Raw genomic sequence first — 27389 nt, 5'->3', positions numbered from 1 at the left:
ACACGCTCACACACACACACACACACACACACACACACACACACACACACACACACAGTGAGTCATTTACAGGAAATCAGGCTCATCATCATCTCCACACGTATCCTGAGGCGCAGCTGAGATCAGATGCACCTGCTGCGTGTCTCAGTAATGCAGCACAGATGCGCCGCGGCTCTGATCCACATGCACATGTGTCTCCAGTCATGAACATCTGCAGACAGCTGCTCTTCATTATGACTGCAGTTCTGTAGTTTAGAAATGACCTTGAGTTTTTACTTCTAATTCAAATAAAGCTAAACTTTTGACTCTTTTTAAGGGATTTTTGTCCCTTTTTGTGATGAGACGTTCCGCACACATTGAAATCTCATTGGTCCAAAATCTTTTTGCATGCATATATCAAGCATCATGTGTGTTCCGATTGGCTGTGATTTTGTCGAGCAGCATTTTCACTTCCAGTGTTGACAGATAAATTACACTGAAACATGTCACGCCTGGATATAATAGTTTTAAACACTCTCTCATTATCGTAACCTCTCATGTGATGGAGTGATGCTCCGGTCTGCCATCTTCAGCAGAAACAGGAGTAGAAAGAGAGAGACGGATGAACGCAGGAGACTGACATCTGCTGTTCACACGCCGTCACATGTTAACGCTTCTCTGTCTCTGTGTGTCTCTGCAGACGGGAATGACACTCACATACGAGCCTGCCGTCATGCAGAACGGGTACGTCTCACACACACACACACACTTGTACAGACAGATGAAAGAGAGAGACAGGAGGAAAGATTGTCTCTCCCAGTGTGTTTTGCTTACAGGAAATCCCTCACTTCCTGTTTCCTGTGTCTGTGTCCTAATAAAACATCCCGTCTGATAAGAGATCACTTCCTGACAGCTCTGATTATTTACAGGTCAAGCTCTCTAGTGCCGCCTACAGGACATACTGAATATATTATTTTTAATATTTAAATCCTGTCATTGTCTCTGCAGGTTCTACTCTTCTCCATATAGTATCACTACTAACCGGATGATCGCGCACGCATCTATCACTCCGTTCATCACCGCTTCACCCATGTCGACTTATCAGGTGAGAGTCTGTGTGATTTCACCTGTCACATGATCTCCTGTGAGCTGGAAACAGTTCATGCAACGAATATGATCAGGGACAGACGCCTTCACCTCCACATAGTCTTCATAAATGTGTCTGTGTGTGAGGAATCGACTGTCTCCGGGTTCAGTTGTTGCTCTGACGGCCATATTGCACAGGAAATTTTACTAACAAATGAGAGAAAGTGAGAAGGAGAGAGGTGCTGTCAGACGAGAAAGAGAGCTGTAATCCATCACTCTCAGATTGATTTATCCGTATCAGAGCAGAGGAACATCGTCTTCTGTTCTCCTGTCTGTTCACACCAAACGCAAATTTGCACCACTAATTAAGCAACATTATGTTGAAATGAAACAATTCATATCTATGAACCCCTTCATACTAGTTTTATATATATATACATGTATAGCATGTTGTTCTTGTGTAGATCATCTTCAGTACCTTGTGTGCGTGGACAGTGTTCATGTTTTGTGAACACACGTTTGTGTTTCTTGTTGCTCACAGGTTCAGAGTACAGCATGGATGCCCCAACAGCAGTATGTGATGCAACCGACAGTAAGTGAGCTCTGACCTTCTCTTTATGACCTTTTACATGCACAAGCCTTAAAAGCACAGCTTTTGAGCATTTGAAAGGCTGACATTGATAATGGGAAACTAAATTGTGACTGTTTTTGGTGCAAGAAACCTTGACTGTGCATTATAAGTGGACTTGAGGGGAAAATGTTTCTCCACTAGTATCATGGCAGCATGTGATTGTGAGAACATTGTATTTCTGTGTAGTTTTACACATGAAGGATGTTTCTGTTTGATATGAGTTAGTTTGACACACACTCTCTGCTGATTCAGACTTATTCTTTACCATGTTTCTCGTGAGTGTTAAAATCATTGATCGACTTCATTCAGCTCACATTCTGTAACCGAATTGAAGCCAGACAGATGAATCGTTCCAGATCTGCCGCACAGTATGGAATCAGCCAACCATAACCAACGTTTATATTCACTAAATCAATATCAGTGTGTTCTGTGCTGAAGTTTCATTTATTTTTACACAACTCAAACTCAATCTATAAAAACAAGTGGTTACAAATCTGCCAGCAGTCGCATTGATCTGTATGTCCGTAGGGAGCGGTCATCACTCCAGCATTAGATCACAGTGCCGTATCGGTGCCACCAGCAGCCATGATGACTCCACTAACACAACAGATGAACCAACTCACACTGGGATCTGCTGCTAACGTGAGTTTATATCTTATGGCTCTGATTTCACATTTACTCACCACTAAATGCTACATAAAAACATCATCTGTGTTTGGTCACTGTTAAATGTCAGTCAGATAGTCTAAGTGGTTTTTGGTCAGAATATGAGTCAGACTATTTCCCAGTATAAATTCCAGTCTGTATACAAGACTAAAAACCTGACTATTGACCTACTTTTTACTGGACAGTATACAGGTCTATATACAGCCCTATATAGATGACTATAAACAGGTCTATAACTGGGACTATATACATGTCTATATAGAGGACTATACACCGGTCTGTATACAGGACTATATACTGTACTAAATACAGGCCTAATTAGAGGACTGTATGCAAGACTAAAAACTTGACTATTGACCTACAGTAACTGGACACTACACAGGTCTGTATACAGGACTATATACAGGTCTATATAGATGACTATTCACAGGTCTATAACCGGGACTATATACAGGCCTATTTAGGGCACTATACACAGGTCTATAATCGGGACTATATACAGGTCTATATAGAGGACTATACACAGGTCTATATACAGGACAATATATAGGTCTATTTAGGGCACTATATACAAGACTAAAAACCTGACTGTTGACCTACTACAGTAACTATTTATTAGACAGTATACAGATCTGTATACAGGACTATATACAGGTCTATATAGATGACTATACACAGGTCTATAATCAGGACTCTATACAGGCCTATATAAAGGATTATATTCAATACTAAAAACCTGACGATTGACCTACAGTAACTCTTTACCAGACAGTGTATAGGTCTGTATACCGGACTATATACAAGCCTATATAGACTACACACAGAACTATATACTGGACTATATACAGGGCTATTTAGAGGACTATATACAGGACTTTATACAGGTCTATATAGAGGACTATACACAGGACTATATACAGGCCTATTTAGAGGACTATATACAGGACTATATAGAGGACTATACACAGGACTATATACAGGCCTATTTAGAGGACTATATACAGGACTTTATACAGACCTATATAGAGAACTATATACAGGTCTATATACCAGATTATATACAGGACTATTTACAGGACTATACACAAGACTAAAAACGTGACCTACAGTGTTTATTGGAAAGTATACAGGTCCGTATACCGGACTATACACAGGACTATATACTGGACTACATACAGGCCTATATAGAGGACTATACACAGGACTATATACTGAACTATATACAGGACTTTATACAGGTCTATATACCGGTCTATATAGAGGACTATACACAGGACTATATAGTGGACTATATACAGGAATTTATACAGGCCTATACAGAGAACTTTATACAGGTCTATATACCGGACTATATAGAGGACTATACACAGGACTATATACTGGACTATATACAGGACTTTATACAGGTCTATATACCGGTCTATATAAAGGACTATACACAGGACTATATAGTGGACTATATACAGGAATTTATACAGGCCTATACAGAGAACTTTATACAGGTCTACACTGCGTTCCAAATTATTATGCAATTGACATATCAGTAAGATTTCAGTACAATAAACATTCAGATTTTAGTTTTGTTTGTTTATTTATCCATGTCTTTTTAGATAACTGTATCAATCTCAGACAAAATAATTTGCCAGGTCTATGGAAACCCTACTTAGAGGTTGTTCCACATTATTAAGCAAGTCACAGTTCTCATGCAATATGGGAAGGAAGAAAGATCTTTCTGAAGATGAAAAGCATGAAATGGTGCAATGTTGTGCAAAAGGCATGAAAACAACTAATATTGTGTGAAACTTAATGGAGATTATCGAATTATCATAAGATTTGTGAGTGATTTAGAGCACAGCAGAACTCGGTCAGATAAAGGCTTATTAATAATGTGGAACAACCTCTAATTAGGGTTTCCATAGATCTGGCAAATTATTTTGTCTGAGATTGATACCAGTTATCTAAAGACATGGATAAATAAACAAACAAACATTTTCTTAGAAAAACTAAAATCTGAATGTTTATTGTACAGAAATCTTACTGATTTGTCTCTTGCATAATAATTTGGAACGCAGTGTATATACCGGACTATATAGAGGACTATACACAGGACTATATACAGGAATTTATACAGGCCTATATAGAGAACTTTATACAGGTCTATATACCGGACTATATAGAGGACTATACACACGACTATATACTGAACTATATACAGGAATTTGTACAGGCCTATATAGAGAACTTTATACAGGTCTATATACCAGACTACATATGGGACTATATACCTACTATATATAGTTCGACTATAACGAACTGTATACAAGATCGGCTCCCACATCTATGATCTGTGAGAAAAGAAAGCGTACCTCTCGACCAGTGCCTGCATCTAGAAATAATTGGTGGTGTTTAGGGTTAATGCATGGATGGGAGTGTGTTTAATGTGTTGTGTGTGTGTGTGTGTGTGCAAGATCATTTAGAACCTGGTTCACATATTCTGTCTCAAGACACCCCGCTGAACCCTCTCTGTCGTCAAACACACACCATCTGCCCCGTCTGTGTGTGTGAACTACAACCCTTCAGATGATAAACACTCCATCAGAGACTTCGTTTTAACATTCTCTTCAGTATTTCAGATGAAAAACGCTGATGCAGAAATACATGAATGTTCACTACAGGATCTGAATGATAACAGTTTATCATGTCATGTGTCAGTATGACGGGCTTTAAACCTGAGAAACATACAGAAAACTTATCACAAAACTTGTGAAAAGTAGAAAGCAGGTAAAACAGGTTGTGTGTGTGTGTGTGGTGTGTGTGTGAGAGAGAGAGAGCTCATCGAGTGATGTACAGTCAGTCTTCAGTGCTGTGACACTGATGTAGTTTACTCTGTGCTCCGGTACAGGAAGTTAATCACCCGTGACCACGCCCTTTAACTCCACTCATTAGCACTGCTCTCTGATCCATCCTTTATACACACACACACACACACACACACACACACAGGAAGAACTGCTTGATCTGAAGCTCTCGATCAGTCAGCGCCCTCTGCAGGACAGCAGGAGAACTGCATGTGTGTCTGTGTGTGTTTCAGTACATGACTGCTCCAGCTGCTGTGGCTCCTATGCAAGGAACATTCATCCATCAGTTAACACCGCTCCCTCCGTCAGCACTTCCTGTAGAGGTAAATCACATGCATTTCATTAGCAGTGTGTGTTAAATATAGAACTAATAGAGATCCAGACCCTTCTTCTCAATTTTCAGAAAAATAACCAATTGATTTTTCTGATAAAAAATTGTGCAGCCTTTACTATTTTATTATCGCACTAAGCCATATCTTGATTTGTGCAGCCCAAAATACCTGTCCCTGCCTGTGCATTTCCTGAATGATGATGTCACTTCCTGTCCTCAGGGTGTAGTATCAGAAGCTCCTCCGCAGACGGTGGCTCCCTCATCACAGGACGTCCACGTAGCACAGCAACAGATCACCGTGGAAACCAGTGACCATATTCAACCCTGCTCCTACCAGTCCAAGTGCGCACTAGATTCTGTTCACTGCACACTACATAGTTAACATCAACCTACAGTCAACTTACTGAACATAGACAAAACCAGCTGTCAACCCCATAAGAACACTTACAACCTGATGACTTTTTATATTTTTTAATAAAAACTAAAATAGTTAGTTTCTAAACTGAAATTAACATTATATTTTATTATTTTTATATTTATAGAATTTTTCTAAATGATCAAAATTAAAATAAAATAATCAACGTTAGTCGAATCATTAATGTAGATATACAAATATACTGTAAAATTAATTGTATATACTGACTTGAAATGTAACAAAACTGTCAGTATATGTAGAAATTAACATTAATATTATATTTTTATAATATGATCAACACTTAAATATAATTGTTAACATTAGTTAACGCATCCTTTAATGCATTAGGAATCATTAATCTAGATATAAAAATATACTATTAAAATAATTAAATATACAAACTTAATTAAATTAACATTAATATTATACATTAATAAATTAATTTAATGTACCTTACAGCCTAATTACCTTACAGGTCTTTTATATTTGTAATGTGCATTAATTTATTTTATTTTTACATTTTTAAGATTTAATTAATTTTATTGTATTTCAGTTGTTTTTGTTTTTATTACATGTTATGATTTCATTTTAAGTGTTTTATTTGATTTGTTTTTATTTTTAAATTATTAGTTTTAATTTGACATTTTTATGATTTCATTTTAGTGTATTTCGATTATTTTTATTAGACTTTTATGATTTCATTTTAAGTGTTCTATTTGATTTTTCATTTTAAAAATTATTTAAAAAATATTTTAAAATCATTTTTTAATTATTTAAAAAATATCTTTTACATTTTCAAGATTTAAATAATGTATTTAGTTGTATATAATACAACTAATATTTAGTATATTTAGTGTATTTAGTTAATTTCCATTCATTTTAATAATTAATTTTTATTATTTTATTTATTACATTTTTATGATTTAATTTTAAGTGTTTTATTTTGATTTGGTTTTTTTTAATTTTACATTTTCAAGATTTAATTAATTTTAGTGTATTTCGTTAATGCATCATTTAATGCATTGGAAATCAATCTATGTATGAGATATACTATTAAATTAATTAATACATATGCAAACTTGAAATGTAAAAATGTGTTAGTACAGCTAGAAATTAATATTAATATATTAATAATTTAAATAAATGCTGTAATGGTTTTTATAATGCACTGATATATTGCAATATCTTAATAAAAAGTGTAAACATATTGTCCATTTAGTTTATGATACCTTATGATTCATTTTGATAATTGATAGTTTTTATCAGTTTTTTCCTCCTTCCTTTTCTATTTTAAATTCTGATTTACTGTAAAGCACTTTGGATCAACTACGATTGTGTTGAATTTGTGCTGTATAAATAAAATTTGACTTGACCTGTTCATAATACATAATGCATTAAGTAATTTTAATGAACATTACTGTAAAGAGTTTAAATGAGTTAATTTATTCTCATTTGGCTGATGTTTTGTGCTTTGCTAGACTGATGTTTATTTACATTGGCTTTGCAGGCGAATGCATGGGAAATTCATATTACATTTTCATTTTTACATGTTTTTTGAGCGCTGTAGATGCATTGATCACGTCTGTGTCTCTGTGTTGTTGTCAGATAGCGTCCTGAAGAGCTGAATGTTGGTCATCTCTCTCTTCCGATGGAGGATCAGACGCTCTGCACTGAAAACATGGACTCACGATGGACTTCAGGTGACCTCAGCACCAAACACACAGACTGGACTCATTTCCTCCTGGACTAAAGCCGCTGAAGGACTTTAGGAGGTGATGAGGATTATTTCATGATTTTCTTTTATGTCTGTCGGACTGGAGTGTGGATAGATGCGGATACGATGTAGAATTATAAGAAGAACACGGACCGTCTTCCTCAGATATTAAGCTATCACATCTTCATCTTCTGTTGATTTTCTTCTGTCAAATGTTGGAATTTACAAAAACATCTCTTGCCTTAATTTGAATCCATCTTAAGACGCTGTATTTGTGTGTGTAAATCATGGCAGAACTGAATCCTCGTATCACATTTTCTTCATTTGAAGGATAACGAGGTCATTATAATTTTCCTGACTGGATTGCATTTTTACTTACATTACCTTTCACAAAGAGGAAAACAAGTACAGCAGTTTGCTGCAGTTTATGAACATGCTTTTTTAATTTGTGATCATTTTACACTTTAGATTTGACATTTTTAATCGACGTTAATGTTTTAGCCTGCTTTGCTTGACGCACTTCATATAATAATTAGGATAAAAGGATTAAAAGCGTGAAGGAGCGGACGCAGGTAGTGTGAATCCGTCTGAAGCAATAGCAGAAGTAGTTGCAGTAGTTTTGTGTCGTTGTGAAGGAACGGCGGTCGTTTCTAAACCAAAGATGAAGAAACTTCTCAAGCAGTTTGGCTCTTTCGCTCTGAATATGTCGATGATGATGATGATGATGATGATGATGATGATGATGTTTCTAGAGCTGCTATTGTTGTTTTTTATTATTATGGTTTTTATTTGAATATTTTTATTGTGGTAAACAAATGATTATTGTTTTATATAATTTATGTACAATCATGAGCGCATTTGAGCAGTAAATGAGACATGTGATCAGACGGTGTTCATGTTGCTTCTTCTTCTTCTTCTTCATTAACCCTCGCTGAAACATCTCGACCCAGAGCTGGTGATGCAGCGTCTCTCTTTAGACGACTCGAGCTCGTTCAGCGAGGCCTGACGGCTCAGTTTGTCTTCCCACAGGACCATCACTGAACACTGCCTTCCATTAAGAGCCGCTGTCAGTGAACAACATCTCTACATGTGTTAGCAGGAGGACACCAACTGTAGTTAGACTGACGGGAACATGAGAAACATCTTAGGGATTCTCAAACTTCTGTCAGACGACCCCATTTAAACTAAATGACTTAAAGTCCCTTTAAATAATAGATTTAAATAATTTAACAACACATTATAATGTTTATGGTTCTCTGGTGACGTTTAATGGTCACAAAAGGTTTATTTTGATTTGTTGTTTTTAAATTATTTATTTTATTTGATCATTTTATGATTTAATTAAATTTTACTTGATTTAAAAAATATTTTAATTTAATTTTACATTTTTATGATTTTATAAATTATTACTAAGTGTTTGATTTGGATTGCTTTTATTTTTAAATTATTTATTTTAATCCTACATTTTTATTATTTAATTTTTAGTTCTTGTTGAAAGTGTTTTATTTTGATTTGTTTTTATTTTAAAATTATTTTTTTTATTTTACAGTTTTATGACTTCGTTTTTAGGGTTTTTTGATTTGTTTTATTTTAAAATTGATTTATTTTAATTTTACATTTATATGATTTAATTTTTATTGTTTATTTTGATTTGTTTTTTAAAATTGATTTAATTTCACGTTTATATGATTTAATTAAGTTTTAGTGTTTATTTCAATTATTTTCATTTTAAAAATTTTATTTTAGTTTTATAATTTCATTTTAGTGTTTTATTTTGATTTGTTTTATTTTTAAATTATTGATTTATTTTCATTTGATTTAATTTTTAGTGTTTATTTCAATTATATTTTAATTTTAGTTTTATAATTTCGTGTTTTATTTTGATTTGTTTTATTTTAAAATTGATTTATTTTAATTTTACGTTTATATGATTTCATTTTTATCGTTTATTTTGATTTGTTTTTATTTTAAAATTGATTTATTTTAATTTCACATTTTTATGATTTAATCAATTTTTAGTGTTTATTTCAATTATATTTATTTTAAAATTATTTATTTTAATTTTACATTATTTTATTTTATTAATTTTTAGTGTTTATTTTTATTATTTTTATTTTAAACTTATTTATTTTAATTTTACATTATATGATTTAATTTTTATTGTTTATTTCAATTTTTTATTTTAAAATTGATTTATTTTAATTTACATTTATATGATTTAATTTTTAGTTTTTATTTTGATGTTGTTTTTATTTTAAAATTTATTTATTTTAACTTTAAGTTTACGATTTAATTAATTTTTAGTGTTTATTTCGATTGATTTTAAAATTAATTTAAAATGTTTAAGTGTTTTGTTTTGATATGTTTTTATGATATAATTTTAGGTAGGGTTTTATTTTGACTTTTTTTTTTTTTAAGATTTATTTAGATTTTACATTTTCACAATTAAGTCATTATTACCTGTTCATCAACTCTCAGACCCCCTCATGACCTTCTGTGTTTTATCACACACTCAGAAGTATGCACATCGGTCAAGTCCACACTTGCAGACTGCAGCAGGAGAGGAATGTGATTTGTGCCGCAGCCACATGTGAAGTTCTGATCTACAAGAAAGCCATTGTCACAGTGTTTGATGCCTCAGGGCTGCGAACAGAGCAATATCTGCTGAAGTTTTCTCCGGGTTTTCTGGTTCTGCAGGATCTTCACGTAAGGTGACCTCCACCAAACCCATGCTGATGAGAAACAGCTCCCGACTCACCCCGTGCCCTTCTCCAGGTTCCCGCGGGGTCGAGCAGGTGTTGAGCGCTCCAACACGCTGACTGATTCATTCAGAGCGACGTTTCGCCCGCCTCAGCGCTCGTGTCCTTTACCAAACGCAAACGCACACTCGCCATCTGTGGCGTCGTACAGCTTTTCTGATGATGAGCGACTCACCTGCTGCTGAGAACCACAGCGTTTTTATTCTCTCAGTGACACTGAACATTAAACAAAGTTAAACGAATGTCAGGACGTCATTTGAGTCGCCGTCTGAACTCTCTGACACCATCCAGGACGTTTTCTTCAGCTCATCTTCTGCATCTACAGTAATTTTCTTCACATCCAAGTCCGAATGTTAAAGCGGTTTAGTTAATGTGATTATTTTTTCATATGCCACCACCTTAGAATTAGAATTTTAATCATTTAAAATAAAATATTATATTAATATATATAATAATATTTTATAATAATATAAATATTATTATATATTACATTTTCTTTTTTAAATTTTATTTATTTTTATTTATTTCAAATAAAATATTTCATATTTTAGTCATTTTTATAAATATAATACATTTATAAATATATAAATTTTATACTTTTTTTTATAATTTTAATTTTAAAATGAGTATTAGTGTTTTATTTTATAGTTTTTATTTTAAAATATTTTTTTTATTTTACATTTTTATGATTTAATTCATTTTAGTGTTTTATTTTAATTGTTTTTATTGTAAAATAATTTTATTTTTACATTTTCATGGTTTTATTTTTAGTACATTTTTAGTATCATTTTTATTTTTTATGTCATTTTTTATTATTTAATTTTTAGTAAGTGTTTTATGTCAACTGTTTTTATTGTATTTTTTTTTTTACATTTTTATGGTTTTATTTTTAGTCAGATTTGTTTATTTTATTATTATTATTTTAATTTTACATTTTTATTAATTTTTAGTAAGTGTTTTATGTCAACTGTTTTTATTGTAAATTTGTTTTTACATTTTTATGGTTTTATTTTTAGTCAGATTTGTTTATTTTATTATTATTTTAATTTTACATTTTTATGTTTTAATTTTTAGTAAGTGTTTTGTTTTAATAGTTTTTATTGTAAGAAAATATTTACTTTTTTATGGTTTTATTTTTAGTAAGATATTTTATTTTATTCATATTTTAATTTTACATTTTTATGTTTTAATTTAAGTGTTTTATTTTTAGTAAGATTTATTTTATTATTATTTTAATTTTACTTTTTTATGTTTTAATTTTAGTGTTATTTTGATTGTTTTTTTATTCTAATTTTACATTTTCATTATTTAATTATCAGCTTTTAAAGCTAATAATTTACACTTATAATTAATTTAAATTTTAGTGTTTTATTATTATTATTTATTTTAATTTAACATTTTATTATTTAATTATTAGCTTTTAAAGCCAATAATTCTGTTTTTAAAAACAGTCCAAAGTGTGACGGATTCATCTCTGTTGTTGGAGACGCAGATGTTTGCGGTGATTAATCGGAAAGTGAATGAGTGTGAAATCAGTCGCTTGCGTAACCGGAGTCGAAGCGCAACGTCGATCAGACGCGGTTCTTCTGGAGTTCAACACATACACATCAGTGCGGGGAGAAACACAAATACACACAAGTTTTAGGGGGGATTTTAAGCAGAAAATCTTGAGCAGGACCCAGCAGAGATCGGGTTCAAGATGATTCATTCTGTTCTGTTATTTTCAGAGGCGAGAGTAATAATTATGAGAATGAAACAACTATGTTGAATGACGCTAGTCAAATCGATTTATTTTAAAACTAGAAAACCTACAATTTGAACTGTTCAAAAGCTTTTCATAGGTCATGACGTTACGGTTGTGTCAAAAAATAAACCTACACTGAGAAATACTGACTATAGTTAAACAGTGTGACAACTTGCCCCAGTCTCTTTCAGACCTTTATGAGGTGTGTGTGTGTATCTGATTAGATTAAATTACAAATTTAAAGATTTATTAAAGTTGATCAAACTTAATGATGTGGACACAAACTAAAATGATGTCATTATATGACCAAAATTGGAGTCTGCTATTTGACGACCCCTGGTTTAGACGGTTCATGTCTGTGTTTCTGTACGTGTTTGGTTACAAGGCCAAATGTTTGAAAATGTCCCTCACAAATAGATTCAAACATGTTTCGGCTCTTTTGAAGGACTCAAATCAGCTGTTTGTTTTCTCCTCAAACTTCACTTTCAACAAGAAACATCTTTTGTTTTGCTGGTCTTTATGAGGGATTGTCTGTGCGTCTTTGAGCAGTGCGTGTTGTGAAAGAGCTCTGCAAATAAAATAAACCTGTCTGGACGTAATGAACATCAGACGCGCTCTTGTTTGACTTGTATCTGGATCACAGACGGTTCTGATCTCGACTGTTGTGTAACTCGTATGACAGATGTAAATACATATCCAGGCCATTTGAATGTGTGTAAAATGATTTTATTGCATATATACAGTGTGTGTGTGTTTAAATTCTGTCTCATTTCAGATCATTTGGATCTTCAGATACACAGAAATGAGACTGTAAGTACCAGATCAGAACAGTTGTTGTTTACTAAAACCATAGAAACTGTGTGTGTGTGTGTGTTTATGGGAACTGATGAAACACTGTTCAGTTTTCTGTAAAACATCTGTTTTTACATGATCTGATATCGAAACTGAATTATTGTGTGAGTGTGTCAATAGTTGCGCAACATTGTTCTCATAGTTGTACTGATTGTCATAATGTGTTGTCTCTCACAGAGCCTGATTCCTGCTCTGAAAGACTGTAAGTGCAGCGTTTGTGCTTGAAGGATTGAGGAGAGGGTGATGTTACTTTATGAAGTGTCCAGATGCACCATTTTCTCCTGCTGGATCAGAAAACAGCTGAGAGATGGAGAATCATGGGTAAATTGTGAGCTTTTGCACAAGAAGATGCGTCTCTCAGAGGCTCTTTAATACGTTTCAAAGAAGAAGTCACAGAATGCAAAGAATAACCATCCATTTCAAATGATGAAAATCAGATTTCGATAGTCAAATATTCCTCAAATATACTGAAACATAATGAAAAGAGACTTATAATTGAAAAAAATCCTTGTTTTTCAGTTGAAATATCATTGAAACAGGATAGATTGACTGAACAGCATATTTAAGAGAGATTGCATCATGAATATAAGTGTGTTTTGTCATATTGCACTTTCAGATTCACTTGTCTTTAACAAAATCTGCCAGTGCAGCAAGATTAAATACACTCCTATTAAATATGTAATGTGTGGAAACATGTCTTAATTTCTTATGCAGACAGATTCATCATGTTTCAAGGAATTTTATGATTTTACCTAAAAAAAAACAAAAAAAACAGACCAATTAGGAAGACAGTAGTTAAGAGCTGCTGTGGGAAAGATTCGAATCAGCAAAATCTGCTTTAAATCTCCTGATACAAGCAGGTTTGTGTGACGGGTTGGTTGGAGGTTTTGTTAAGGTTGCATCTGTGAGATGGTCACACTAAAACACTCTTTACTTAAAGCTGCTGCCCGTAACTTTCAACATTTACAAAAACTATATTATGTGAATGTACAACATGAATCCATTTTCCGAACTGTGTTTTTGTCTTATCCTGAATCACACTTATAATTATATAATTATGAACACTTAAAGTGTTAGTTCACCCAAAAATGAAAATTATGTCATTAATGTCTCACCCTCATGTCGTTCCAAACCCGTAAGACCTCCGTTCATCTTCAGAACACAGTTTAAGATATTTTAGATTTAGTCCGAGAGCTTTCTGTCCCTCCATTGAAAATGTATGTACGGTAGACTGTCCATGTCCAGGAAGGTAATAAAAACATCATCAAAGTAGTCCATGTGACATCAGTGGGTTAGTTAGAATTTGTTGAAGCATCGAAAATACATTTTGGTCCAAAAATAACAAAAACTATGACTTTATTCAGCATTGTCTTCTCTTCTGGAATCCTTTCCATTGAATTGATTCCATTGAACTGATTCCATTGAATCCTTTCATCTGTCGGCGCTGGTAATGCACTTTTACGTCGTCGTGGTTGTTTTTGGCAATTAGGACATCCGCGACATTTTGAAGCATCGAAAATACATTTTGGTCCAAAAATAACAAAACTATGACTTTATTCAGCATTGTCTTCTCTTCTGGAATCCTTTCCATTGAATTGATTCCATTGAATTGATTCCATTGAATCCTTTCATCTGTCGGCGCTGGTAATGCACTTTTACGTCGTCGTGGTTGTTTTTGGCAATTAGGACATCCGCGACATTTTGAAGCATCGAAAATACATTTTGGTCCAAAAATAACAAAAACTATGACTTTATTCAGCATTGTCTTCTCTTCTGGAATCCTTTCCATTGAATTGATTCCATTGAACTGATTCCATTGAATCCTTTCATCTGTCGGCGCTGGTAATGCACTTTTACGTCGTCGTGGTTGTTTTTGGCAATTAGGACATCCGCGACATTTTGAAGCATCGAAAATACATTTTGGTCCAAAAATAACAAAACTATGACTTTATTCAGCATTGTCTTCTCTTCTGGAATCCTTTCCATTGAATTGATTCCATTGAATTGATTCCATTGAATCCTTTCATCTGTCGGCGCTGGTAATGCACTTTTACGTCGTCGTGGTTGTTTTTGGCAATTAGGACATCCGCGACATTTTGAAGCATCGAAAATACATTTTGGTCCAAAAATAACAAAAACTATGACTTTATTCAGCATTGTCTTCTCTTCTGGAATCCTTTCCATTGAATTGATTCCATTTTACTGATTCCATTGAATTGATTCCATTGAATCCTTTCATCTGTCTGCGTTGGTAATGCACTTTTACGTCGTCGTGGTTGTTTTTGGCAATTAGGACATCCGCGACATTTTGAAGCATCAAAAATACATTTTGGTCCAAAAATAACAAAAACTACGGCTTTATTCAGCATTGTCTTCTCTTCCGGAATCCTTTCCATTGAATTGATTCCATTGAACTGATTCCATTGAATTGATTCCATTGAACTGATTCCATTGAATTGATTCCATTGAATTGATTCCATTGAACTGATTCCATTGAATTGATTCCATTGAATCCTTTCATCTGTCGGCGTTGGTAATGCACTTTTACGTCGCCATGGTTGTTTTTGGCGATTAGGACATCCGCGACATTTTGAAGCATCGAAAATACATTTTGGTCCAACAATAACAAAAACTACGGCTTTATTCAGCATTGTCTTCTCCTCTGGAATCCTTTCCATTGAATTGATTCCATTGAATTGATTCCATTGAACTGATTCCATTGAATTGATTCCATTGAACTGATTCCATTGAATTGATTCCATTGAACTGATTCCATTGAATCCTTTCATCTGTCGGCGCTGGTAATGCACTTTTACGTCGCCATGGTTGTTTTTGGCGATTAGGACATCTGCGACATTTTGAAGCATCGAAAATACATTTTGGTCCAAAAATAACAAAAACTACGACTTTATTCAGCATTGTCTTCTCTTCCGGGTCTGTTGTCAATCCGCATTCACGACTCCGCTTCTTCTTCTTTCCTGTTTTACGGCGGTTGGCATCCAGCTTATTGGTGCATTACCGCCCCCTTCTGCTCCGGAGTGTAGATCACGACTCCGCAGTGACGATGCTGACGTAAGACGCTGCTGACGTGTTATCCGGTGCGCCTGAGCTTCGTTTTCAGTCTGAGGGAGACGCACGCTGTATTCAAGCTATTCTACATTGTTTGTATTTTGGTATTGCTATATTTTTTTAAAATGGCGACGTAAAAGTGCATTACCAACGCCGACAGATGAAAGGATTCAATGGAATCAATTCAATGGAATCAGTTCAATGGAATCAGTTCAATGGAATCAATTCAATGGAATCAGTTCAATGGAATCAATTCAATGGAAAGGATTCCGGAAGAGAATACAATGCCGAAAAAAGTCGTAGTTTTTGTTATTTTTGGACCAAAATGTATTTTCGATGCTTCAAAAACTTCTAACTAACCCACCACTGTCACATGGACTACTTTGATGATGTTTTTATTACCTTTCTGGACATGGACAGTATACCGTACATACATTTTCAATGGAGGGACAGAAAGCTCTCGGACTAAATCTAAAATATCTTAAACTGTGTTCTGAAGATGAATGAAGGTCTTACGGGTTTGGAACGACATGAGGGTGAGTCATTAATGACATAATTTTCATTTTTGGGTGAACTAACCCTTTAAGACTGGTTTTTAGACCGGTTCTGGTCGGCACCGCTGTGGAGTAGCACAGTACCTGCGTCACGCAATAGTCGTCATAGACATAAACAGAGAGAAGTAGCTCCGGCTACAATGTTCTTCTACAAGACGAACAAGTTCTGTTTATTATCCACGAGGGCCAAAAGTTACGGACTGCAGCTTGAAATGCATCTGACAGAACAGTCAACAGATTTCACGCACATCTTTCAAAATAAAAGTCTTGATTCAGAAAAAATAAAATAAAATTCTTTGATTGCATAGTCCGCGACCCAGCAGTTGAGAAACACCGATTTACACGACAATAGCGTTTTGGGGGCATGAAGTGCATGCTTTTGAAAATGATACCATCAGTGTTTTTTTACAAAGTGACGTCGCCAACTACTGGCCTGGCAGCAGAATACAGCATTTTTAGTCGTTTTCATGGATCCATGTGAACAGGGATCATTCTGACAATGTTGTCATTAAAAAATATTTCCATTTTCTGTTTTTTTGTTGTGTAAAACTATGAATCTGTTACATTTACAGAAAAAAAGCCAACTGTGGTTGCCATAACTTTACCATAAAAACTAGCAAAGAACATTTTAAGTTTTATAGATTGAGCTTAAATTTATGGTAAACGAACATTGTATATTTCATTAACTGAAATAATGTTAATATACCAAATTACTAAAATCTGTTTTTACCTTTATAATATAGGCTACTGACAACTACTTTAATAACACAGGTGATAAAGAGAAGAACATGATGAATCTTACGGTACGTTTACATGACAATGATGTGCTCAAAACTGAAAAAATGTTTAATGACAATATTGTCAAAATGATCCCCATTCACATGGATCCGCGAAAAAAATGCTGTATTCTGCTGCCAGGCCAGTAGTTGGCGATGCTGTTTTCTAAACTTTGCATTTTCATGCTTCCAAAATGCTGTTGTCGTGTAAATCAGTGTTTCTCAACTGGTGGGTTGCAGACTGTTCAATCAATGAAACAACGTTTTTTTCTCAATCGAGACTTTTATTTTGAAAGACGTGTGTGAAAGCTGTTGACTTCTGTTAGACTCAATTTAAGTAAAGAGTGCCTGAGAAAAACGTCCTGATTCAGGGGCCGTTCACATGACACTGTTTTCAACTAAAAAGGGAAAACTTTTTATGCATTTTGACCATTCATTTACACAACAACGGCGTTTTGGGGGCAAAATGCAAACTTACACATTTGAAAATGCAAACTTTTTTAAAACAAAAAAGTTTTTTAAAGTTTTTTAAAACAATACCATCATCATCTCTGTGTAAAACTACAAAATGTGAATTTGTGAAAATGGTGATATCACGTGTTTAGTCTATAGACGTCTGTGTTTCTTTACAAAGTGACATCGCCATCGACTGGCCTGGCAGCAAAATACAGCGTTTTTAAACATTTTCACGGGTCTGTGTGAACTGGGATTTTTTTATATCATTGCCATCGTTACATAAAAAACACAAAGGAAAAGCTTTACTGTTTTTAGTACATCACTGACGTGTAAACATACCTTCAGTATCTGCCGTCAGATGAAATGTCATTATTCTAACCTTATTTTCGTAAATTTGTTACGAATTAAAAAGTCTCTCTCCTCAGAAAAATGAGCTTTCCTGTCCTGTCAGCCGTTATACTGTGTTCGTAGTGTGTGCTGTATTACATTATCAGTTAATAAGTCATGAAATTATTGAAAAGTATCACTAAATTATGTAACTGGTACGCCATGTGTTAGCTGGGTCATAAACACAGGGTCAACTGATGTATGTTTTATGAATCATATTCTTAGACAAGTGAATTTACTGAAGGCTACCAGGAAAGCTTGGCAACTAAGTAACTTATTAAATTAATTCAAAATATGTGCACATTCCTTATTAATCTTACGCCTAATATGATGAAAACGACTTGGTTAATGTTTCGTCTCTTCACATCGACATTACATTAGGCCTACACGAATCATGTAAATGATAACCTATGTTTTCAAATAAAAATGGTGAAATTAGACAAAAGTTTTTAAGTTTGCATCCCTGATTATTACTAATTAACATTTCCATCATAACAGCTGTCAAATATTAAATGTTTGGCAACTAGTTTAGCTACAGTACTTGCATCATATCTCGTACTTTTATGATCTGAAGTGTCGCGCTGAAATCCGCACTTCTGAGAACATAAAGCCCGCCTAATATTAGGCATTTATTTCACAACCTTTACAACCTCTACTCCTCAGTAGAGCTCCAAACCTCGGAGACCTCAATGGTGGGTACGGCCCTCTATTTAACAGTATTTTGCTGTAAAGTTACATGAAATGTCCCAATATATCTATTACAGTTGTTCACTGTATAGAATAAGGGAACTTAAACCAATTAACAGGTTTTTACCATAGCATTTTACAGTCTTCTAACTTTAAAATGATGATAATGATTTACAGTGTAGAGTGAAACCTGTGTGTTATAGTTGAAGCTATATTTATTTAGATCTGAACATACAGTAGTGCATGTTATAACATGCTGTACAAACACACTCTCTCTCTGTTTCTAGACATTCCATAAATGCAGTTCTGGTTTCCATGGCAGTAGACGTCAAAATACAGAAAATTTAGTATGGAGACAGAGAGACATAAATCAGCACAGAGAGAGAGAGAGAGAGAGAGAGAGTCAGACGGTAAACAAACATTTATGTGTCAGTATTTGATCAAATGTTTATATAATAGCATCAGTGAGAGGACAATGAAGATCAGACAGACAGAAAAACACACTCAATCAAACATTTAGACCTAAATGTATATATTTGAATTGCATATAAAATTTCCATTCGCTTGGATACACAGTTTAAACATAAACAAACTAATAAACTTAATGTGATGCATATTTATCTGTCATACATAAATAAAACAGATTTCTGTAATAGTACTAATTGACACTGCAATAAACCAATGCAAAAACATGTCCTGTAAGTACACAAAACTGTACATATTATATTATATATCAGATATATACACCGATCAGGCATAACATTATGACCACCTTCCTAATATTGTGTTGGTCCCCCTTTTTCTGCCAAAACAGCCCTGACCTGTCGAGGCATGGACTCCTCTAGACCCCTGAAGGTGTGCTGTGGTATCTGCACCAAGATGTTAGCAGCAGATCCTTTAAGTCCTGTAAGTTGTGAAGTGGATCCTCCATGGATCGGACTTGTTTGTTCAACACATCCCACATTGCTCCGTGGTCCAGTTCTGATGTTCACGTGTCACTGTTGGCTCTTTCGGCGGTGGACAGGTCAGCATGGGCACCCTGACTGGTCTGCAGCTATGCAGCTCCATACACAACAAACTGTGATGCACTGTGTATTCTGACACCTTTCTATCAGAACCAGCATTAACTTCTTGAGCAATTTGAGCTATAGTAGCTCGTCTGTTGGATCGGACCACACGGGCCAGCCATCAATGAGCCTCGGCTGCCCATGACCCTGTCTCCGGTTCTCCACTGTTCCTTCCTTGGAGCACTTTTGATAGACCGGGAACACCCCACATAAGCTGCAGTTTTGGAGATGCTCTGACCCAGTCGTCTAGCCATCACACTTTGGCACCTGTCAAACTCAATCAAATCCTTACGCTTGCCCATTTTCTAACACATCAACTTTGAGGACAAAATGTTCACTTGCTGCCTAATATATCCACCCACTAACAGGTGCTGTGATGAAGAGATAATCAGTGTTATTCATTTCACCTGTCAGTGCTCATAATGTCTGATAATGCATTATCACCACATGCCTGATCAGTGTGTTTGTGTATATATATATATATATATATATATATATATATATATATATATATATTAGTAACTGTGTTTAATGATTTTGTTGAAAATCACATTGAGATGCATGTGGCCTTGATCAGAGGTGTGGATGAGAGCCGTTTGTAGAGCTGATGTGTGACAAATAGTCTGCAGTAGTTTTTAACACTATTTTGAGTGTCAGTGATTCAGTACTGATGTGGACGGCAGACAGTCTCAGCGCTGGAGTCTCAAAATCAACCACAGCGCCACATTATTTAGGAAGTAAAACCTCAGCGAGGGGGATTATGCTGATCCAACGGAAGTCAGCGGCAGATCAGCTTATTACTAATCATTCTGTCATCAGGATCCAGATCGCTTTGTGGTCATTTCATAATCAAAGACATAAGGAATGCAAACAAAGTCAAGTTTGCATTCATGCATTTTGCAGATGATTTTATCCAAAGTGACTTGCGTTGCATTAAGGCGTTGCAGCAAGGCAACACTTGCCATTTTCTTTTAGTTATATTTTAGATAAATGTTTTTAATAGTTTGTTTTAGTTAACAATAGCAGCACAATCTTCTAGTGCATGTTTGTTCTGCTCAAATAACTTCTGAATCATATAACATGCTTGTGTTGCGATTAAATGTGTATGCGATGAAATGTGTGTGTTTTTGATGACGTGTGCGAACTGGAGTCAGTGTGAAGAGGAGAATTTACTGCTCATAATCTGAATATCACGCAGGTTTATGTGCCATGAAACATGTTTTCTGCATTATGATCTCTGTTTTCATCATCTCTCACTTTAATGTCTGTATTTCTACTTGCTTTTGAGTTTCTCGAGTTGATGTTCGTCATCAGTAACTGGATGGATATAATTAAGAAAGATATTATTTATTTCACCCCAAAATCAAAAGAAATAAGAAAATATGTTGTTCAAAGTTCACTGTTGTTTATATGGAAGCCCAATTTTGCCACATGCTTTGGTAAATCACAAAACATGTGGCAATATATACACCGATCAGGCATAACACAACATAAGAACATGGACAGCAGGAGATCCTGGCAGATCTCATGGTACCTGCACCTTCATGGTCATATTTATGAGATCAAAATTATGACATACTAAATTTAAATTATGACATTAAAAATGCAAAATTATCCCACTCTAACTCCTGAATCTACATTGGAGCCCACTGCAACCTAATTTCCTATTTGTTAAGATGTGATCAAAGAGATCACCCCTGAGTTTTCTGTTTGCCCAGATACGACTAAGAAGGTTGTCCCCGAATTTCCTGCTTTCCCTGATGTAGCCAAGGAGGCCAATCTATATTCCCTCATCATGGCCACAGAGACTGATCAAGGTCCCATCATCATGGCTGCAGAGGTCGATCTGATCCCCTGTGCTTTAAACTCCCTTGTTGTGGCCTTGGAGACCAATCTAATTCCTGTGTCCCAATTTCCCTTGACGCAGCCACGGAGTCTGCCAGGATCTCCTGCTGTCCATGTTCTTACGTTGTGTTTATAGTGACCGTTACTAGCATCTTCATCACGGCTACGGAATCCGCCATGATGTTCTGTTCCCCAAGTTACTTTGATGTGGTCAAGGAGACCGCCATGATTCTTGAACCACCCATGCCGCCATGGTCCCCTGAGCTACCTGCACCACCATGGTCCTCTGAGACACCTGCACCGCCATGGTCCCCTGAGCTACCTGCACTGCCATGGTCCTCTGAGATACCTGCACCGCCATGGTCCCCTGAGCTACCTGCACCGCCATGGTCCCCTGAGCTACCTGCACCGCCATGGTCCCCTGAGCTACCTGCACCACCATGGTCCTCTGAGATACCTGCACCGCCATGGTCCCCTGAGCTACCTGCACCGCCATGGTCCCCTGAGCTACCTGCACCACCATGGTCCCCTGAGCTACCTGCACTGCCATGGTCCCCTGAGCTACCTGCACCGCCATGGTCCCCTGAGCTACCTGCACTGCCATGGTCCCCTGAGCTACCTGCACTGCCATGGTCCTCTGAGATACCTGCACCGCCATGGTCCCCTGAGCTACCTGCACCGCCATGGTCCCCTGAGCTACCTGCACTGCCATGGTCCCCTGAGCTACCTGCACCACCATGGTCCCCTGAGCTACCTGCACCGCCATGGTCCTCTGAGCTACCTGCACCGCCATGGTCCCCTGAGCTACCTGCACCTTCGTAGTCCTCTGAGCTACCTGCACCACCATGGTCCTCTGAGATACCTGCACCTTCATGGTCCCCTGAGCTACCTGCACCACCATGGTCCCCTGAGCTACCTGCACCTTCATGGTCTCCTGAGCTACCTGCACCTTCATGGTCTCCTGAGCTACCTGCACCTTCATGGTCCTCTGAGCTACCTGCACCTTCATGGTCTCCTGAGCTACCTGCACCTTCATGGTCTCCTGAGCTACCTGCACCTTCATGGTCCTCTGAGATACCTGCACCTTCATGGTCCTCTGAGATACCTGCACCTTCATGGTCCTCTGAGATACCTGCACCACCATGGTCCCCTGAGCTACCTGCACCACCATGGTCCCCTGAGCTACCTGCACCTTCATGGTCTCCTGAGCTACCTGCACCGCCATGGCTCCCTGAATTACCTGGACCTTCATGGTCCCTAGATTCCTAGGTTTCCGGTGCCATCCTGGAGGTTCCCTGACCTGGCCGTGTATCCCTATTCACCAGCCTGTCACTTGACACAGCTCCAGGACAACTGCCCTCCCTCCCTTCTGTTTTGCATGAGGTCGTGGCTTCCGGAAGGGGGGAGTACTGTCAGGATCACCAGTCACTATGCCTGTCACCTCAGTGCACCACAATCCTCCTTGGTAATCACCTGCACTCACTTCAAAATTACCAAACCTGTCTACATAAGCCAGCATCACACACACAGAGGTTGTCTGGTCTCGTCTCTATCTAGGACTGCTATATCATCTACTACTTCAACTAGGACTGAATGGTCCACTATGCTTACTTACCTGAGTCTACTTACCTGTGTGATCTCCCCATGCTCCATTCGTCAGTGTTCCCTCCTTCCTGGATCCCTGTTTCCTCCAGATGGTTACTACCTGTAAAGATAAGAGATATTGTTAATATCCAGTTCAATAGTGATTTAGAAGTCTGTGGTGCTACTTGCGTCATCATTCTTCATCTGCTTTGGTTGTTGTTGTACATAATCCTCTATTACTATATTTCACCTGCTTGAGTCATTCACTTTTACTCACCTGTGCCATCGCATCTGTGTTCCCTTACAGTATGTCATATTTTTTACTTTTTAATCTCATAATGACTTAGTATGCCATAATTATGATTTACCAAAGCATTTTTCCATAATGTGATATAAATCACAGAGACCAGTGTGCACAAATGTTTTTGAATACTGGCACGTCAGTCTACAAAACAGATGCTGATGAAAAGCAGAAAACATGTTGATGTTATTTTACATGCTGGTAAACATCTAGTTTACTAAAAAACTGAATATCTTTCAGAGATCTGATGTGATGAAACTCTCAGACTGTTAAATTTGTCACTGGATCACATCAAGTCTATGACAGACTTAGACTGTGTCACTGTCATCTCGCTGTTTAGGGAACTTTGGTCAGTCTGCAGACAGTCTGTGTGATTTATAGATGTCTGGAGACTAAAGACACTGCGTTTATAATGGCTAATGAAGCCTCTTATAGTAAAAAACAGTGACAGATTTACTGCACATCCTTCATAGCCGAAAACACAAGCATCAGTTCAGTAACACCTCAATAAGACACGTTTGGAGGAATCATCAAGACGACACAGACACTGAAATGTGCATTGCATGCAACTGTTCAAGTCTATAATCTTTGCATTGAAATATTTATATTTAAGAAGGCTGTAGCTTCACCAAAAGAACTCAGTCCAGTTTGAGTTCATAAACAAACCCAGCTGGGTTTAATCATGTTCTAGACACTGTTATTTATTATGTAGTTGTGAATGTTTAACCAGTGCAAATTATGTAAAACAGATGCAGAAAAATGTGTTTTTTTCTTCTTCTTGCAATCGGCTTCACTTCCAGTTAAAGGTGGCAAAAGAGTCAGACAGTGTCTAGACTAGCTAACCCGACCATTCTCCGGCTCCTGAACGGCTCTTTCCATGGAATAATGCGTTTTGCAAGCACTGCACTGATTTCCAGGAATAGAATTAAATAATGTCGTCCTGATGGACAGGATAAACAACATCCAAACCCTGCCAAACTCTACACTTATGGCACATGATTTCTGCAACAATCTTTCTTAGTCAGTTTTATCTTGTTTAAACATCTAAACATCATCAAAACTAATTGCATTCATTTGAAAAGCAGAATTGCATGAGATATGAAGTGCAATATGCTTAAAACATGCACTGCATAAAGTGATTTTTGTCTTATTTTTTCCAGCACAAATATAAACATTCTTAAATCAAGATACAGTTACTTGAGATGCAAAATGATAAGAATTCAACAAGAAAAATAAACTTGTTCTACCTTTGAAATAAGTTTATTTTTCTGACCCTCATTTTAAGCATTCAAACTCATTTACACTCACTTGATATTGATCAATTTCTCAGTAAACAAGATCTTATATTGTTTTTTTTGCGCACTATTTTCTTTATACGCAGATGCTTTGGTCTAGATTGTGGTTGCTCTGATGTCATTTCTTGTTTTGTTTTTCTCACTCATGACGATGATGCTTCAGTGTCTGTGGCAAAACCTAGTGTGCTACCTAGATAGCATTTTTTGGTTTAATTAGTGAGATTATAGCCTTTGACTGCTACAAAACTTCTACATACTTAAGCTCAGAATTGCTGTCTAGTTAGGCAGCTCACAGAATGCGTTTCATCTATTACTAGGTAGGCGGTCTGCAAAGTTTTGAGATGCTCAAAAATGCTGTGTAGGTGTAGAGCTCACTATGTGAGACACATGCTCAAAAATGCAGTCTAAATAGGCAGATTTTGAGAACAAATGTCTAAAAAATGCTGTCTATGAATGAAACCTACTAGGTTTTAAGACTATGATGCATTTGATGTTCAGAAATGTTGTCTATGTGAGAAATGAGATTTTTAGACCATGGCACCTAAAAATAGCAACTCATTATAGGTTTCTATGTGGCCCAAAAATGTTTTTCATGTAGGAATCTAGATAAGCCAGATAGGTAGGCCTAGGTAGGACGCCCAGAAATGTTTCTATGTAGAACAATCACTAGGTTTTGAGAATATGAGGCCTAAAAAATACTGTCTATGTAGGAGATTCACTAGGTTTTGAGACAATATACCTAAAAATGTTGTCTAGGTAGGCAACTCACTAGGTTTTGAGACAACGAGGCCTAAAAGTGATATGTGTAGGTAGGCAACTCACTAGGTTTTGAGACTATGGCACCTAAAAATGTTTTCTATGTAGGCAACTCAATAGACTGACGCCCAGAAATGTTTTCTATGTAGGACATTCAATAGGTTTTATGAGGCCTAAAAATGTTATGCAGGCAACTCACTAGGTTTTGAGACTATGATGCCTAAAAATGCTGTCTACATAGACTATGACACCCAGAATGTTGTCTATGTAAGCAACTCACAAGGTTTTGAGACTATAATGCCTAAAAATGCTGTCTACATAGGCTACTCACTAGATTTTTAGACTATGACAACCAGAAAGTTGTCTATGTAGGAAACTCACTAGGTTTTGAGACTATAATACCTAAAAATGTTGTCTAGGTAGGCAGCTCACCAGGTTTTTAGACTATGAGGCCTAAAATTGTTTTCTATGTAGGACACTCAATAGGTTTTATGAGGCCTAAAAATGTTATGTAGGCAACTCACTAGGTTTTGAGACTATGATGCTTAAAAATGTTGTCTATGTAGGAGACTCACTAGGTTTTGAGAATATGAAGCCTAAAAATACTGTCTATGTAGGAGACTCACTAGGTTTTGAGACAATATACCTAAAAATGTTGTCTAGGTAGGCAACTCACTAGGTTTTGAGACTATGATGCTTAAAAATGTTGTCTATGTAGGAGACTCACTAGGTTTTGAGACAATATACCTAAACATGTTTTCTATGTAGGACACTCACTAAGTTTTGAGACTATGATGCTTAAAAATGTTGTCGTCTGTGTAGAAGACTCACAAGGTTTTGAGACTATGATGCCTAAAAATGCTGTCTACATAGGCTACTCACTAGATTTTTAGACTATGACACCCAGAAAGTTGTCTATGTAGGAAACTCACTAGGTTTTGAGACTATGACACCCAGAAAGTTGTCATTGTAGGAAACTCACTAGGTTTTGAGACTATGACACCCAGAAAGTTGTCATTGTAGGAAACTCACTAGGTTTTGAGACTATGATACCTAAAAATGTTGTCTAGGTAGGCAACTCACCAGGTTTTTAGACTACGAGGCCTAAAAATATTATGTATAGGCAATTCACTAGGTTTTGAGACTATGGCACCTAAAAATGTTTTCTATGTAGGCAACTCAATAGGCTTTGAGACTGACGCCCAGAACAGTTTTCTATGTAGGACACTCACTATGTTTTATGAGGCCTAAAAATGTTATGTAGTAAACTCACTAGGTTTTGAGAATGACTACTAAAATGCAGTCTATATAGGTATCTCACTAGGTTTTGAGACTATGACCGCCAGAATATTGTCTATGTAGGAATTCAATAGGTTTTGTGACTGGCATCTAAAGATGTTATATATGTAGGAAATTCACTAGATTTTGAGACTATGATGCCTAAAAATGTTGTCTACATAGGCTACTCACTAGGTTTTTAGACTATGACACCCAGAATGTTGTCTATGTAAGCAAATCACAAGGTTTGGAGACTATGATGCCCATAAATGCTGTCTATGTGTGCTTACCAGCTTTCA

At 36.2% G+C, this 27389-nt stretch overlaps 2 protein-coding genes across 9 annotated transcripts in view; one reads left to right on the top strand and one right to left on the bottom strand.

Annotated features, from left to right (window-relative positions):
* LOC125275930 (RNA-binding motif, single-stranded-interacting protein 3-like) overlaps positions 1-19785 on the top strand; it is a 51440-nt gene extending 31655 nt beyond the window's left edge. For 4 of the 8 annotated variants that reach the window (XM_048203282.1, XM_048203284.1, XM_048203283.1 and 1 more), the window contains 7 exons: positions 680-723; positions 988-1084; positions 1607-1657; positions 2225-2338; positions 5454-5543; positions 5772-5893; positions 7572-8567. In XM_048203282.1, coding sequence (XP_048059239.1) covers positions 680-723; positions 988-1084; positions 1607-1657; positions 2225-2338; positions 5454-5543; positions 5772-5893; positions 7572-7575 — 522 coding nt within the window. In that variant the 3' untranslated portion in view covers positions 7576-8567. Of the gene's footprint in view, positions 1-679; positions 724-987; positions 1085-1606; positions 1658-2224; positions 2339-5453; positions 5544-5771; positions 5894-7571; positions 8568-12958; positions 12994-13212; positions 13638-19251 lie in introns of those variants that run through there. The other 4 variants (XR_007186540.1, XR_007186539.1, XM_048203285.1 and 1 more) reach the window with 4 other exon arrangements.
* Positions 19786-20174: 389 nt separating this feature from the next.
* Positions 20175-27389, bottom strand: part of LOC125275929 — a 7322-nt gene continuing 107 nt past the window's right edge. The window contains exons 1-2 of the mRNA XM_048203280.1: positions 27381-27389; positions 20175-23581 (exon numbers count right to left, since the gene is read on the bottom strand). The exon at positions 27381-27389 is cut by the window's right edge and continues 107 nt beyond it. Of these exons, the coding sequence (XP_048059237.1) occupies positions 22088-23128 (1041 nt within the window). The 5' untranslated portion in view covers positions 23129-23581; positions 27381-27389 and the 3' untranslated portion in view covers positions 20175-22087. The remainder of the gene's footprint in view (positions 23582-27380) is intronic.

The sequence above is a fragment of the Megalobrama amblycephala genome, linkage group LG9 (genome assembly GCF_018812025.1).
Source record: "Megalobrama amblycephala isolate DHTTF-2021 linkage group LG9, ASM1881202v1, whole genome shotgun sequence".
Lineage (NCBI taxonomy): Eukaryota > Metazoa > Chordata > Actinopteri > Cypriniformes > Xenocyprididae > Megalobrama > Megalobrama amblycephala.
The sequence above is the reverse complement of the archived record's forward strand: the minus strand, read 5'-3'. Positions and strand labels throughout refer to the sequence as shown.